General features: G+C 39.6%; 1 protein-coding gene across 1 annotated transcript in view; it reads left to right on the top strand.

Annotated features, from left to right (window-relative positions):
- The first annotated feature begins 3095 nt into the window (after window positions 1-3095).
- TP53BP2 (tumor protein p53 binding protein 2) overlaps window positions 3096-15163 on the top strand; it is a 28788-nt gene continuing 16720 nt past the window's right edge. Inside the window, exons 1-5 of the mRNA XM_010188916.1 lie at window positions 3096-3243; window positions 8099-8212; window positions 9991-10070; window positions 11044-11145; window positions 13877-14051. Of these exons, the coding sequence (XP_010187218.1) occupies window positions 3096-3243; window positions 8099-8212; window positions 9991-10070; window positions 11044-11145; window positions 13877-14051 (619 nt within the window). The remainder of the gene's footprint in view (window positions 3244-8098; window positions 8213-9990; window positions 10071-11043; window positions 11146-13876; window positions 14052-15163) is intronic.

Raw genomic sequence — 15163 nt, 5'->3', positions numbered from 1 at the left:
CGGTGCCAACTCCTTGCCTCTCCCCTGCAAGGTCCCCATTTGGGTGGGAGAGGAAGGACACAACTACTCGGAGGACTTTGAATCATCTCAGCATTGTCCCTGGAGCTACAGGGAAGTGGGATGAGGTAACTGTGAAGGCCGCATCAATTTTGTTGCCTTTTGCTTGCTTTAGACTCAGGACTTTTAGGTATGGTTTTAGGACATTTGCGGAGTTCGGTTGCTTTTGGTTTTGGAGGTTTTTTTCCCCCAGTTCCTACAATATGTGGTGTAGAGATAACACAGACCCTACCAAGTCTCAGAAATGGCCTCCACACACTAGGTTTGAGTGCTCTTGGCTTAATGTATTAGTAATTATCCTGAGCATTGTGGATAGAAATGGCAACTCGTGATCCTTCCTGCATAGTCGTCTGTATTGGTAAATCCCAAGGATTAACAACTGGATATAAACAAGCACGCTGAAGAGTGAACAGCCCTGCTAGGGTCAAATTAGAGCTGCTTTGTGTATAATACCATGTTTTTTATAATTTTCTCTTAATTCCCATCTGTGAGTTCACATTTTAAAACTAACAAATGTAACTGCAGGTACACAGCCCATGCCATTTAGTGTTGCTCTAAATACGAGGTTGTGCAGCAGTAAATGTAAAGTGTTGATGTGTTTTACATACCTATATAACCCCACTTTAAAGCTATTTGGGAGCCTCCTTTTTTATTTCATACTTTTCTGTGGTTTTCATACTTTTCTGTGGTTTTCATACTTTTTTTGTGGTTAAGTGGTATTCTTACCTGGTTGCATGTGACATCCCTTACTGTCAAGCCTCCTCTAGAAACACTGCACCTAAAAGAGCACGTTCAATGACAAAAGATTAAACCTGAGTGTCAGGGCTCCTGCTTGGAAAGCTTTGTCTCCTAATGTAGGTCAGTACTCCAATGCACTGTGCTGTAAACAGGACCTTGGTTGCATCCTTCTTCACTATATAATAAATGTATGAGCAAACTGATCCTACCTGCCTGCCTGCACACAGCTCTGGCCCCTGCAAGACATACTGGAGTGGGAGCAGCCTTAAAACAAATTCCCTGCCACCCGTGGATGAGCAGCTGTGACCCCAGCTGGCAGGAGGGATGCCCCCCTCCAAAAGCAGAGCTGTGGAATGAGATGCAGCCTTGATTCAAGCTCAAATCCTCAAGTGTTTGGTGTCCCCCTCCATCTGCTTGCCTGCCCTCTATGCGATTAACCTGCTTCCATTGGTCAGCAACCAGAATTTTATTGCTGCCTTTGCATTTTCTACATTCTCTCTCCTAATTCCTCTCCTCACAAGCTCCAAGGGTGCGTGTGTGTTTGGGGTTTTTTTGCCATAATGTGACCACGAAATGATTGGGGGATGTGAACGTTTTCCTAAGGATTACAGGCAGTTTTGAGCTTTCTTTCCACAGGCTTCTTCCGCTCTGAATATTTGTATGAGGTCTTTAGGAATTTATCAGAAACTCATCTTGGGAAGCTGGGCAAAATCGGAGATCAGAAACTCTGCACGTTCTTGGTGCTGAATCTGGGTGCAGGGCCTGAAATACTATTTGCAAGTGTTTGTAGTGCCACAAGCAGGTCAAATACTTACACTTTGTATATAAACAAAATATGCAGAGTGTGGAGTGTTTTTGTATAAGTTTTTAGAAGAGTGAAAGCAGCTTCTCTCACAGGGGTGGAGGGGATCTTGCCACTTGGAAGAGCCCTTTGAGACACCAGGGATGTGTGTGTGCATGGCTGTATTCTGGGAGGAACCCCAAGAGGGGTCTCCTGAAACTGTGAAGACGATGGGGCTAAATTTCACTTTGCAGTGGCATAAAAAATTTGCATTCCAGAGTATTCACGCAGAATCACAGAAATAATGCTTGTGGTACTGCTTGGTTTGTTTTTTTTTTAAATTTAGGAGGATATTTATAGCTCTCTCTTGCCTTGTTTGATTTGTACTTTTTTTTTTGACCTTTGAACTGTTGTTTTTACTGATGTATACCCCTTTCACTCTCTCAAAATGAGCACAGGCAAGGATTTGTGTCTCTTCCTGCAAAAACAGCTTTTCCAGCTGTATGAAAGAGACTGAATTGTGTGGCCTATTGGTAAGGTTTCTATTGCTTGAAACACTTAGTGCAGTAAGTGTTTTCTAGAGACACTTGACTTTTTTCTTTGGGGTGTGTTTGTTGCTGAAAGCCATGTGACAAGCAGCCCGTTGATCCCAAAGTTAAGAGCAGGTCTCAGAAGAGAGTTGACATTAATTTTTAGCTAGCAGCTAAACTTTGGTAGCAGTTTAATATTAATAGCACACAGTGAGGTGGTGTTCGGAGGCAGTAATCATCAATGTTTTCTATCAGATAAGGCAACTAATTTTTAAAAAGCTTGTTTTCTAGTTCTGGCAGGAAATACGTGAGCAAGCATAACGTCTAGCTCTGTAGTGTGTGTATACAGAATAATAACCAAAGATCAAGGATCCTTCTACAGCTGAGAAGAGGAAACCAAGTAAAATATCCTTGCTTTCCCGTGAACAGTGCTTGAGGGGGGACCTTGTATTTGGACTGAGACTAAGGGTGTAGCAAATCGACTTTGTTTCCAAGAAACCTGATGAAATATGTTATGGAAATGCAAATTATGTTTCCACTTCACTGGCTATGTTGTATGCTCCAATCTTCTTTTTATCATGTAATTGTCGTTGTTTACTATAAAGAATATTTCTGAACTCTGTCACTGTTTCTGCAGTGCACTCAAATGGGTGCAGTATATATGTAGAGTGAGGTGGGAGGAGCTCTGACACATCACCTTGAGAGAGAAGGACGGAGCAGTAGGTCCAGATTTAAAACCGAACAATCCTCCAGCATTGTAATTCAGTTGAAGAGAGAATTATTTCTCTAGTGTCTCACTTGCTTGTACCTTAAAAAGCATTTCAAAACAAAACCAAACTGCTGTATGCGCGGTAGCTGCTAACAATGATGATGTTAGAATGATACAATTGTGTTGAAAATAATGTGTTTAATGAGGGTTATGACTCTGATGCACAGTCTGGCTTTGTGTTATAAAAGTAACCGTGTGCTGTTGCTTTTGTCTCTTCCAGATGTTTCTGACAGTGTACCTCAGTAACAACGAGCAGCACTTCACTGAGGTGCCAGTCACCCCCGAAACAACCTGCAGAGATGTGGTAGAGCTGTGCAAGGAGCCTGGTGAGACCGAGTGCCACCTGGCTGAGGTGTGGTGTGGCTCAGGTAGGTTACCCTTGCACTTTGTGAATTACTGGGCATTCCCTGCTTCTAATGAGGTAGCACACAAAGACCTGACAGATGTGGTCCTGTCCCAGAGGGTTTCTGCCTTACAGTTTTGTGAATCTCATAATCAGACTTGGTGTATGATAATGCATCTACAGAAAGGCTCACACATGCAAAAATGAGTTAAGAGCAAAAGAAGGAGACTCAAGCGTGCAGATGTTCTTGTGTGTATGCAGCCCTTCTCTGACTCAAATGAGTCTCTGAAGGGTGTGGGGGAATTGTTTTCTCTTCCTTCTCCCCACAGTGGAATCATAGTGGCCTGTGTGGGGTTTCTGAAGCAGTATCAGTGGTTTTGTGACCCAAGCAGAATAAATTCTTCAACCCCATAGCCACTTTCACTTGTGGTGGTGAAGAAAAACTTCCTTTTTCTGATGAAACCGTCATTGTTCCTGATAGTGTTGATTGAGTTTGGAAGGGAAGGAGTGTTACCAAAAGTAGAACGCATCAGGTAACTCCTACTAGAGGTGTGTGGTGGGTGGGAGGGAGGATGCAGAAATTCTTCCCCTGTCCTTAAGCCTGTGGAAGAGGGCTTTATGTATGTGGTTTCTTGTGGCTTTTTTTTTTCTTCTATGTTCTTGCTGGTTTTTGTCTTGAAAGTTCAGATCTCCGTAGCTCACAGTGCTTCACTGGAACTGGAGAACCTATCAGCAAACACAGCAAAAGCTGAAGTATTGGCTAACTTTTCATTGCTTAAATGGGAAAAGACTCTTGTCTCCTGTCTCCATGCTGCTCGTTAGATACTGGTAGCCACCCAGAGGTGCAAAATAGGTGCATCGTGGACAGGATTTTAAGTAATGAAAAATGATACTTAATTGAACTTTTTTTGAGTTCAAACAAAAATTATAAAATTTTTTATATTCAACAAATTATAAAAATGTTTTTATAATTCAACAAAATTATAAAAGAATCAGATGGTAGGGGCTTAAGTTCCTATCTGTCTTTGTTGGCTCAGGCTTGTACCTGTTCAAAGAAGTTTTTGGTGAGCTGGATATTAAATAGCAGGAGATACCACAATTTTATCTTTTTTTTTTTACTATTTTTTTAGTATCTTCTGACAGATGAAATGTTTCTGATATTTCTAAGTTTAAAAAAGGCAACATTTTTTTTCTCCTTAAAAAAAGAAAGCTTTTTTTCTTTGTAAATGACAGTAGAATAAATTCACCATGAAAAGAGATCTTTTAGGAAGGTGTTTTTATTGTACATATTTGTCTCTGTCTAAATCAACAGAACACAAGTCTACAGTGAAAGACAAGAAAAATAAAGATTTAGGTAAAACCACTGAATTTATAATTAGTCTTAGCCTCATGCCCTGTTGAAAAGCACAGGTTGTGATGGTGAGGGGCAGGGTTCTCCTGTTGTTACTGAATTTGGAGCTCTGCTGGAGTGAGCAGCTCCTCTCCTTGTGTTTCCTGGACCTGGGTTCTTGATTGGCTTTTGAGATGTTGATGTAGCAGTGAGACTGTCCTGAAATCAAGAGAGATCACCTATACTGAGAGACCAGTGAAGTCTGCCAGTGCTTAGTGTCTACGTGGTCTTTTTAAGCTGAAAAGTGAACTTGTGAGTGAGCGGGACCATATAATATGAGGTTTATTTGTAGAATCCAGTTGCCATCCTCTCTGGTACTTGAGGAGTTGTAAGAAACATAAAGTGTAGGAGAGAATTTCTATCTGAGATTAGTCTTTGCCAGGATGTCATGAGATACCACATGAACAGATACCTAAATGTTATTTGCACAGCTACTGTTGTAAGACCAAAGGAAAAAAAATCAACTGTTTATACAGTGAAAACCTTGATAATTTTTAGAAACAAAATTCCGTCCCCTTCACTGATCCTGTAATATTTACTAATTATTTCCTTCTATATATAAACACTGGTGTGCGTGTGTGTGTGTACACTTGCACAATTGTATGTGGTAACAAAATGCAGTAGTTTCAAATCATGTAGCATTAAGACTTGAGTACTGGATGAAGTACCTACATGTGGTTTTAGATAAAATATATAATTTGCTAAGCATCTGTATAACACCCAGTAGCAACCATTTGCAAGATGAGTTTGCGTGTATATCTTGGATTTCTTTTGAGGGTTGGTGAGGGAGAGAAATACCTTTAGCTTTTACCTAATCGCATTTTAGATGTCAGCAAAGTTTGCTATCTTGTTTTGCCAAGATAGCCATGACTTCTGTTTTGTTTGCATTTTACATGGAACAAATTGAACTCTATTTAAAAACAAACATGGTGCACAGCAGCTAACCTTCTGGGGCAGAAACAAAAGGTTTATCTTGGAAAATTACTTATCAGACTTCAGTTACTGAGATCCTTCTTAGACCTCTCGTCTGCCTCTCTTCTTCTGACGCTTGCTCAGGAATTTTAGCTTCTGCTGTCAGCCCTTATAAAGCATCCTTTGAGAGACTGCTGCAAGTGTGCTTGAGGCACTCTGCTCCCTGAAGAGGCCAGTTTACTGCTCTCCCTGTCCTCCCAGTTTTGCTGAAATTTGAGTATCAGGGCAAACTTTCTTGGTCTTCCTATTATTGCCAGAATTCTGTGAGTGTTCTACCTTGGCTGCTGTGGAAAGCAATCAAAAGGTGTGTACATGTGTATGGATTTTTTTTTTCTTTGAGACATATAGGGAATAAAAAAATCAAGTCTGGTTGTTTGTCCTTTCTTCTTGAGCTTTTGATTTGATATTTGAAAATCTCTGTGACCTTTCTTAGAAGTCACCAAGTGGTATTGACAGAATCCTTGTGTAAAGAGCATCTCTCCTGATTATAAAGTTTCAGTTGAAGTATTGCTGAGTTGCTAGAAATCTGTCTCATAAGCCTTCTTTAAGATGGAAATCTGACAGTGCTACTGTTGGTTTTTGGAGTTTTTTTTGCCTTTTTTTCTTCTTGAATTAAGGTTTAGCCGATGAAGAGGTTTTTTAGCTGTCTAGACAAGTAACCGCCAAGAGACTGCTTTTTCTGTAACAGTGACCTACTTGCTTATTCTGTAAAGCTAATCTCTTCTGACAGTGACTCCAGAAATTTTCCTTCCTAGATTGCTTGAGCACAGCTGCAGCTTTTTCATTTAAAGAGACACTTTTATGTTGAAAAGACCTTTTCAGATGCTGAAAACATATGTTAGTAGCTCCTCTTCTTACAAAACTGAAGATTTCTGCTTAACACCAACAGTTTTCCCCTGAAATGGTTATTCCGTATTAAGATAGTGACTTTGAAAGACTCTCGATTGAAGATAAAAGAACTGATCTCTGATTTCTTTCTTTTTTTTTTTACTTTTCTTTTCCTCCCTTTGCTTAGATAATGAGAGAAAACATCCAACAAAAGCAATGCCAGGAAAAATGAAACTGGTACAAAAGTGGTGGTGGTATTTAATTTCAGTCTTTGCTTGTCTTATTTCTCAGGCCAGGAATGATATGTTCTGTTTGTCTGGCACCCAGCACAAATGACTCTAACTTGATCATGAGTCTCAGATGTTGTCATAGGATGCTATGGCAGTATCCTGACTACATAAATTTGACTACTGTAATATATTGACCGCTTATTTGCCATCACTTTTAACAGAGGCATAAAAATGTATGGTAAGATGTCTGGATGTCTGGTAAGATTGTCTAAAAGCAATTGCTTTTATGTAAAGGTTTAGAGGCAAATAAGTAATTCTAGTTTTATGCTCTCTGTGAATTCTTAACTATGAAACATGTGAACAGTAATACAGAAAGGGAGAAGTACTGGTAAATGAAGGCAGTAGATGCAGACTCCTCCTGGATTTTTGTAATATCAGAAGGTAATGTGTAAGGCTTAAAAATTAGAGATGTGACTGAACCTTGAACTTGGGAACAAGACTGGGAAAGGAAATTCAGTGGACCTTGTGCCTGTAGCTTCTAAGAAACTTCATCTTAAGTGTCTGAAAAGAACTGCAAGTTCTTACTGGAACTGCTTTTCACTTTCTCATCTTTCTTTCCTTTGAGCCATAAATCCAAAGTAGTCTGGATTTTCCAGGTTTTTCGGAAGTGTGACTTCTGAAACGCATGTAATCTGAATTTGCTGTCTGAGAGAGCGAAACAAATCTATGGCTGACAGGAGCGATAGGAGAGCACTTGAAGTGACAGGAGCTGTGAAGGCTGCTGAGGATCAGACCCTTTGGGTACTGCCTAGGAGCCTCTTCAAGGTATTTAGTGCTTCTGCCTGACCTTGAACATAAGGGCTGCAATCCAGCATTCATTGCAATCCTTAGGAAGCATTCAGCAAAGAATTCCTCCTCTCCGAGCGTCTATCTTTGCATCTCTCTCGTTCTTGTACGACTCAAAGTAAATGAGTCACTGTAGGAATTGGGGCAGAGGAGCCCTTAAGGAGGAGATGGGGATGGCTGAGAACCAAGTTTGTGTGAGGTACCACAGAAGTGGAGCAAAAGGTACGCCAGCACATTTCCTGCGGTTGTGAGAGAGTAAGAGGACTTGGAAATACAAAGCTAAGGCACTAGAGCAGAAAGCTCTAAATTGTCTGTTTTTCTTCCCTTTTGGGCTGTGTCAGTGCCTCAGCTTTTCCCTTCAGGGGCAGACTTTTAAAGGATTATATCTTCTTTTTGAAGGTGTTGGTTTAATTTCAGAAGTAAGGAGTGCCACAGTGCCTTCCTAAGGGAGAAGTAGAAATGCCTTGGATGAGGGCAAGGGTTAGGTGCACGCACTGCACCTGAGCAATAGCAGGTGCTCAAGTGAAAAATGAAGGACGGATTGTTTTGTTTTGGTATGTGCCTAGGCTGCAGAGGGATGTAATGGTCAACTGGCTTCTTTTTCACCTTTTCAGAACGTCCCATAGCCGATAATGAACGGATGCTGGATATTTTGCAGCGCTTTGGGATGCAGAGAAGTGAGGTTCGTTTCTTTCTTCGGCATGAGCGCTCTCCCTGCTGGGAAGCAGGTAGGTATTGATCTCAGCTGGCTCATTTGTTTAAATTTCACTTCATTCCTTGTGGTTAAGGAAATGACTTGTGTGTGTTACTTGTTAATGTTGGTAGTCAGCATGGTGTTGCAGCCCTTTTTGGTCTGACTGTTATTTTCTTATGAATAGACAATGCTAGTAATAGAAAACTAACAACTTCATCCTCCTTTGTCAGAGCTGGGGACATTAAAACCCAACTGAAACTTTTGTAGGTTTTCTAGAGCTGGTCATCACCTCAGCATTCAGTGACATCCTGTATTAAATGTATTAGCCATAACCAAACATCTAGAGTTCTGCGATAGTCTGTTCTTTTAAATCTAGTAGCCAAACTGTTGTCCAATGATGTGATTTATTATTTAAGTTTAGGATGTTTCACCTGGATAATAATTTACCTGAGTGATAAATTTGGCATACTTGACAAAATACAGAGTTCTTCAATGTTTCTCCCACAATCTACACATTTGTATTAGTTTCAGAAATAGAATTAAATGAACTGCCTAGTCAGATTTTCTAAGAGTACTATCTATGCATTGAAAATCTAAATGTAAAACCTGTAAAGAAAATGTCTTTTTGCTTTTAAAAGTTTTTCTGTGCATTCCATATTAATCGCTTCAGTAGAATCCTTGAGTATTTTACCTTTAAATTAGTCTACTGGATTTGTTTTCCCTTGGTAATCTTCCTCAGTATTGGAAATACTGTATTTGTGTCAAGTGGCATTGTACTCGGCATATGTTAAAATGGCTAAACTTATCTTGACGTCTGAAATGTGTAATGATGATAGAATGAGTACGTGAACAGTTAAAGCTGCCATCTCTACCTACTAAGGATCTTACAATGCACTTGAGTTATCAGGATGTAATTTTTCAAATCCAGGGTGCTCATAGTATTGGCATTTTAATGGCCACAGCATTGATAAGCAATATTTTTGAGGAAGAGCAAATGAATAGCAAGGAGTTCTGCAGTTAGTCTTGCAGGAATGTGCTCTTCAAACAGCTATCAAGTAGACAAGAAGCTAACAGAGATGGCTTCATCCTGTGGTACAAGTATTTCCTACAGGGAAATGAGCAAGCTTGGTATTTGGCATTTGAACACCATTTGTCCATCATTTGATGGAAACATGAAAGTAGGGTTCTAATTAAGTAGCATCTTAAGTAGCACCATGTCTCAGTGACTGTCAGGAAGAAAAAACTTTGTGCTTTTAAACTTTATGTGCAAGTAATCATTTGTAGGTAAGTGGTTCATCTTTCATGATAGGTGACTATCCTTTGGCTTTTGTTGTTCATAGTCTCTGTGAGACAGTTGTTAAAGGCACTCCAGAACATCTAGATGCTGGGTTTAAGACGTGGTCCAAATGCCTCTCAGTGAATCAAGCAGATATTCTTGTGTCATTTGCAGAGGGGAACACGTTTTTGTAACTAGTCATCTGTAATGCAGATTTACTAGGGGACTGTTGACTGCAGGAGAAATATTGAAATAGACTACTATTGGTTAAGCTTTTTTTTGTTTTGTTTTTCTATTTTTAAACAGTCTTATATCTTAAAATAAATGTTGACGTTGAACAGCAGCCTATTGATAAAATACCTTGTATCATCAGTTAAGTTTATCTTGGTGGTAAGAGGATGGGAAGGGCAGAAGTTCAAATGCTGGACAAAAATGATTGTACTGTGCCTTCTTTTGTATTGAATGCTTTGTCTAAAGGGATAAGAAAAATCCTAAAATACCATACTGTCTTTGACTATCCTGTTTTTTCTATCTAGGGATTGGACCAAGGTCTCAAGATCCAGCCTTAAAAAGAAATGGTGTGAAAGTACCTAGTGATCGAAGAATAGAGAATGGAGTAAGTGCTTGATACAATGGCTAGTACAGTGAAAATGGAGGCTTCCCTTCTTTGAGATACTGGTGCAAAACCTTCTTTGAAAACTAGGAGACTATTCTGGAGAGAGTTCTAATGACTTCTCTAAAACAGACACAAAGCCTCTAACAATTACCTCCCTTAATTTCAGTTCTTAAGATGTCTCCGAGATCCATTGGCTGCCATATCTGTATTTGCTGATCTAAGATCACCCATACAAATTCAGCAGACTTTCCCTTTTCTACACCCATTGAAAACTTTCTCACTTTCTTTTGGTTCATTTGGTTCATTTGGTTCATTTTTTATTTTCACATTCAGGTTTTGTGAATCTCTTACTTCCAGATTTAAAGTTGAGATCAATTAGTGTTTCAGCATTGAATCAGTTGTCTGTCACTTATTCTTGCTCCAGAAGTTGTAATTATAGATATAAGATTGAATCTAGATTCAGAAAACATGCGAACAGCTAACTAATGTAATAATAGTGATATCTTTGAGGGTGGTGAGGTGTTTTTCCCCACTATATTTAAACTTTCCATTTTCTTCAACTTACGTTGAAGTGCTTTAAATTGCAACGATACACCTACGACCACAGATTGATCCTGCTGTGTGCTGAAAGTTCTGGGCTCGGTAAGTCAAAGCTGATTCATGCTGAGCTTAATTACAAAGGGCTCTGAAACGCCTCTTCAAAATGCTGCTGGTTTTTGACTAGAAATATTAGTGTTTCAAGAGATGTCAGCTTATATGTTTTACTAGATTGGGCTGCACATGTGTATGAGCTTACAACTATTTATTCTTTTACCATGGAAATATACCACTTCCTAATTATGTTATTGGATGCTCAGTTGTTATTACATTGTTTTAAAGACCTTTAGCATACTTTTCTGCAGCAGCTTTACTGAATTACACACCAGACAAATTAAAAACTTTAGACTAGCATGCTTTGGGTTTTCTTTGACAGGTCACGGCACCAAGGATGGATATGACACTGGCTGAACTTCAGGAAATGGCATCACGCCAGCAGCAACAAATTGAAGCTCAGCAGCAAATGCTGGCTAACAAGGTGAGTTTGGAATGAGATTGTTTACAGCCAGGAACAAAGGTAGTAAGAGTCACATGAGGTGGAGGGAGGGTTGGGAATTTGTGAGGTTATTTTCATCTCTTATGAACAGAGGGCTCTCTTTCTCTGGATCCCTCTTTTTAAATTTGAAAGTCAACCTATGCAAATATCCAGTAGTAAAACATTAAAGTGATAGTGATAGAAGTGACCATTTAGCTTACTAAAAGGATAGAGCATAAAACATTAATATATTGCATTCATCCTAGTGGCTCTGCCAGCCCTATTTGTGCTCCATGTGGTGACTGGCCATTCACTGGTTTGATCCCTGAACAATGCTTTTGTCTCTGGATATAATGCTGTCCTGTAATGATATCTTGCTTTCTCCTGATAGAGTTCAGTGTGCCTGGTTTCCTGGGACAGCTGTCTGGAAAAGATGGCATGTATGTGATAAAAGTAACTAGGAGAGTGATTTATAAAATGCTCATTGAATGAATGATAACAGAAAAGCTAATGAAAGCACATAGGGTACTCCTGAATCGTTTGAGGGTGGGGGCGGAAAAACCTCTGAATGCATCTGCAGAACGGTGACATGGATTTCATATTTGACTCATGTTGTTGGTGCACACTACTCTTGAAAATATCACGGAAAATGCTGCTTTTGGCAGAAAATTGATCAATGTGAGCCTATTCTGAAGAGTACTCATCTGCCCGCGTGGATGAGTTCCCGTGCCTTTCAGAATGTGCTCTGCAGGGGATGAAGGCTGTGCTGAAGCTCTTGTCTTGCTATTCTTCCTCTATCAAGCTTTGTCTCCCTCTGCTTTTGATATCAACTGGGGTTTCCCACACTGTGTTTAGCATCTTGTTTGGTTCCCTTGGCTTTCCGTAATCACATCTCGAGGAAGTGCTTCAAACCATGGCTTTCCAGTGGTTCTGCAGCACCTGCGAAGTAGTACTGTGGCCTGTCAAAATAGCCAATAAAACTTCATTTCTCTTTTATGGTAGGAACTGATATGAAGAAGGTGCAACCATAAATGTAATAAATCAGTCAATCAAACAAGTGATTAGGGTTATCACTTGAAATTTGGCAGCACAGTTCATACCTATTCTGCACTGATTAATTTGCCAAGGCAGAATGTTGCCCTATTCTTAGTTCCAGCTGTGTTAAATATAGGAGAAGCCTAAACTTTCATAGCTTGTGAGTGAAACAGACAGGTGATCATAATAGATCTTGGGCTTATAAATAACACTGTAGTCACTATATATGTGAAACCTGAAATAGGAACACTAGATATATTTACTGGAAAGGGAGTTGTACAAGATTTTAAAAAGTTTGGGTCTGGATAGCTATCCATCAGGTAGGTGTCTACTGCCCGTGGTTTGAAGAAGTGTAGCCTCTTGGGTGCCCAGCTGGAAGACTTTTTCATTTAATGTGCCTCTCTGGAGCAAACCTGCTTTCTTAGATGCCCTTTCAAAGAGAAGCTTTCCATTGCCTCTTTACTGCCTTCTGAAATGAGATGCAGTATTAAAAATAGATTGAGGGGGAAAATGGCACTTTCTTTTTTGACATGAGCTGTAGTATCTATTTTTTTGACACTTTCCTGTGTGGGATTGACTCTAAACTAGCGCATATACTGTAGGTGCTGTGTGGTTTTCTATGGAAGGCAAGCACTCTTTTTGTTCTTACTTTTTTTATTCTAAGTGTGCAAGAGTCCCTGTTTCTAAATACGACTGGTGATTTTTTTTTGGGAGGAAGTACTGAGTTCTAATGTTAGTAAGCAGTGATAGTCTTGGCTGTCAGTGGGTGTTTGGGAAAGTCTTAGTAGTTCTCCTGCCACTGGAACAACCTATCGTCTCCAGGACTGGAAGCCATGTGTAATGGACAGTGATTTAAAGAGACTCTGTAGGTGATCTAGTGGTTTGTTTTAGCTCTAAACTATTGATGTCTGTATATTGAAACTAATAAGGCACCATTTCTTATACTCTTGGAGACGCAAACAGATCCTCTCCACTGAGATGATGTCTGTTGTGTAAATGGGGACCAGGCCACAGTGAAAACTTTCCTGTGTCTCAAATCATCCTATGTTGTGATAACGGTGATCATTACCAGGAAATTGCAAATTTTCAGAGCTTTGGTGTGCAGAGGTCCCCCCCATCTTCTAGCAGGAGTATAAGTACAGAGCATGATGAAAACGATCAACAGTTTATGTAATACCATCTGTGTAAGGAATGTCTAATGTTCTTCAGCGTGACTTTATAGGTATTTAAAATGCGATGTATGATAGAGATCCACAAAGTACAAGCAGCATGGAGAAGGTAGAAAGGAAACAATCATGAGCTTTTGCAACTCAAGAGCCAAGTAACGATTAAAGGAATTTGGCAAATGTAATGGAATGTGAATGCTAAAATTCTTCTTAGGCTTCAAAGGGTTTTTGAGCAATTTAACAGAAGAAAAATTTACCAAGGGCTGTTAGACATGGATACCACCTCTGTTTCAGTAGGTTTTTGTACTACAGAATCGTTGTACCTGGAGGGTTATATTGGGACAGAGTTGGTATGTGTTTGCTCTGTTCTCTTGGACTTCCCTTGACACTCTGGAAGTCAGCATATGGGCCTAAAGCTGATCTGAGCTGCTCTGGCAGTTATTTTTAAGTTTTGAGACTGTTTCTGTCAATACCATACCATAAGTTCATTTAAAAAATAAATAAATAAAGTAGATTCCTTGTCTCAACTGCAGGAACAGCGCCTGAAATTCCTGAAACAGCAAGATCAGCGACAGCAACAGCAAGCTGCTGAACAGGAAAAACTTAAGCGATTGAAGGAAATTGCTGAGAATCAGGAAGCCAAACTTAAGAAAGTGAGAGCACTGAAAGGCCATGTGGAGCAAAAAAGACTCAGTAATGGGAAATTAGGTGAGTTGCTGTTTGGGGAAAGTAGCCAGTGATTTTTTCCATGAAGTGTGGTTATTGGAACTAGAATTCCTGGTGATTTCAGTGATTCAGAGGGAGGTATTTACAGCCTTCCAGGAAATGTGAATCTTAACAATTTCACAGATTGTATTTACCAAGAAAACTCCTGAATGACCTGGAAGAAAATATATTTTCTTACTGTGTTTTAATATATCTCATAAGGGCATCCTGTATTTTTAGCTTAACATATCTGCTTTTTAATTATGGTGTAGGATTTCTCCTTACTTCAATACCTTTATGTAGCGCAGTGACTTTTTCCATCCTTGGTGCTAATACATCACACATTTAGTGTTATTTTCTTGGCCTATAATAAAGTTTAGCCTGATACCCATGTTGCCTCTTATGCAAGAGGTACCTTAATGGCCAAAGTGGCTGAGTGCTTTCTTTTTAATTACAGAAATCTGACTAGTGTCTGGCTTGCTGCAGTACTTGGGTGCTTGCAGTTCAGCTCGTTGATGCGACATTGAACATTTATTTCAGACTTCATGTTAACACATTCTGCCTACCTTTCCATTCTCCCTCTATACACATTGTACAGAACTTGTAATTTTCAGCTGGACTCAAATGAAAATATATTGGCTTATTAAGGTAAAATATAAATATTTTTGTTTTGTTAGGAAGCCTTGTGCTTTACAGATGCAGTACACATAAAGCAAAAGTATTTTGCTATGGGGAGAATGCATTTTCTGTTTCATAGATTCATAGAATGGTTTTAGTTGGAAAAGATTTGGGTTCTGTTGCACAAAATAAACATCAGTTCAAAGAAATGGAAGGATGGTAGACTAATACAAGATCCTTGGGCATGTGTATTTCTTTCCCTGCACCCTCCCCTGCAGGGCTCATCTTGGTACTTGCTTGAACTCTTACTGATTCCTTAGACTTTGTTCTATAATGCAACAGTTTTGGCAGTGGGAGCAGCTGATCACAGCTGTTTGTACTAGACCCTGAAAAGCCCTCTGAGTCTTTGTTTAGTATAACAGCTCAAATGTTTTGTCATTGAGTTCCTACGATCTAAATTCAGAGTTATAAGTATGCCTTGTGGTTGAGTGTCTTCC

The sequence above is a fragment of the Mesitornis unicolor genome, unplaced genomic scaffold, assembly GCF_000695765.1.
Source record: "Mesitornis unicolor isolate BGI_N332 unplaced genomic scaffold, ASM69576v1 scaffold39447, whole genome shotgun sequence".
NCBI classification, from domain to species: domain Eukaryota; kingdom Metazoa; phylum Chordata; class Aves; order Mesitornithiformes; family Mesitornithidae; genus Mesitornis; species Mesitornis unicolor.
This window is presented reverse-complemented; position numbering and strand designations above follow the sequence as displayed.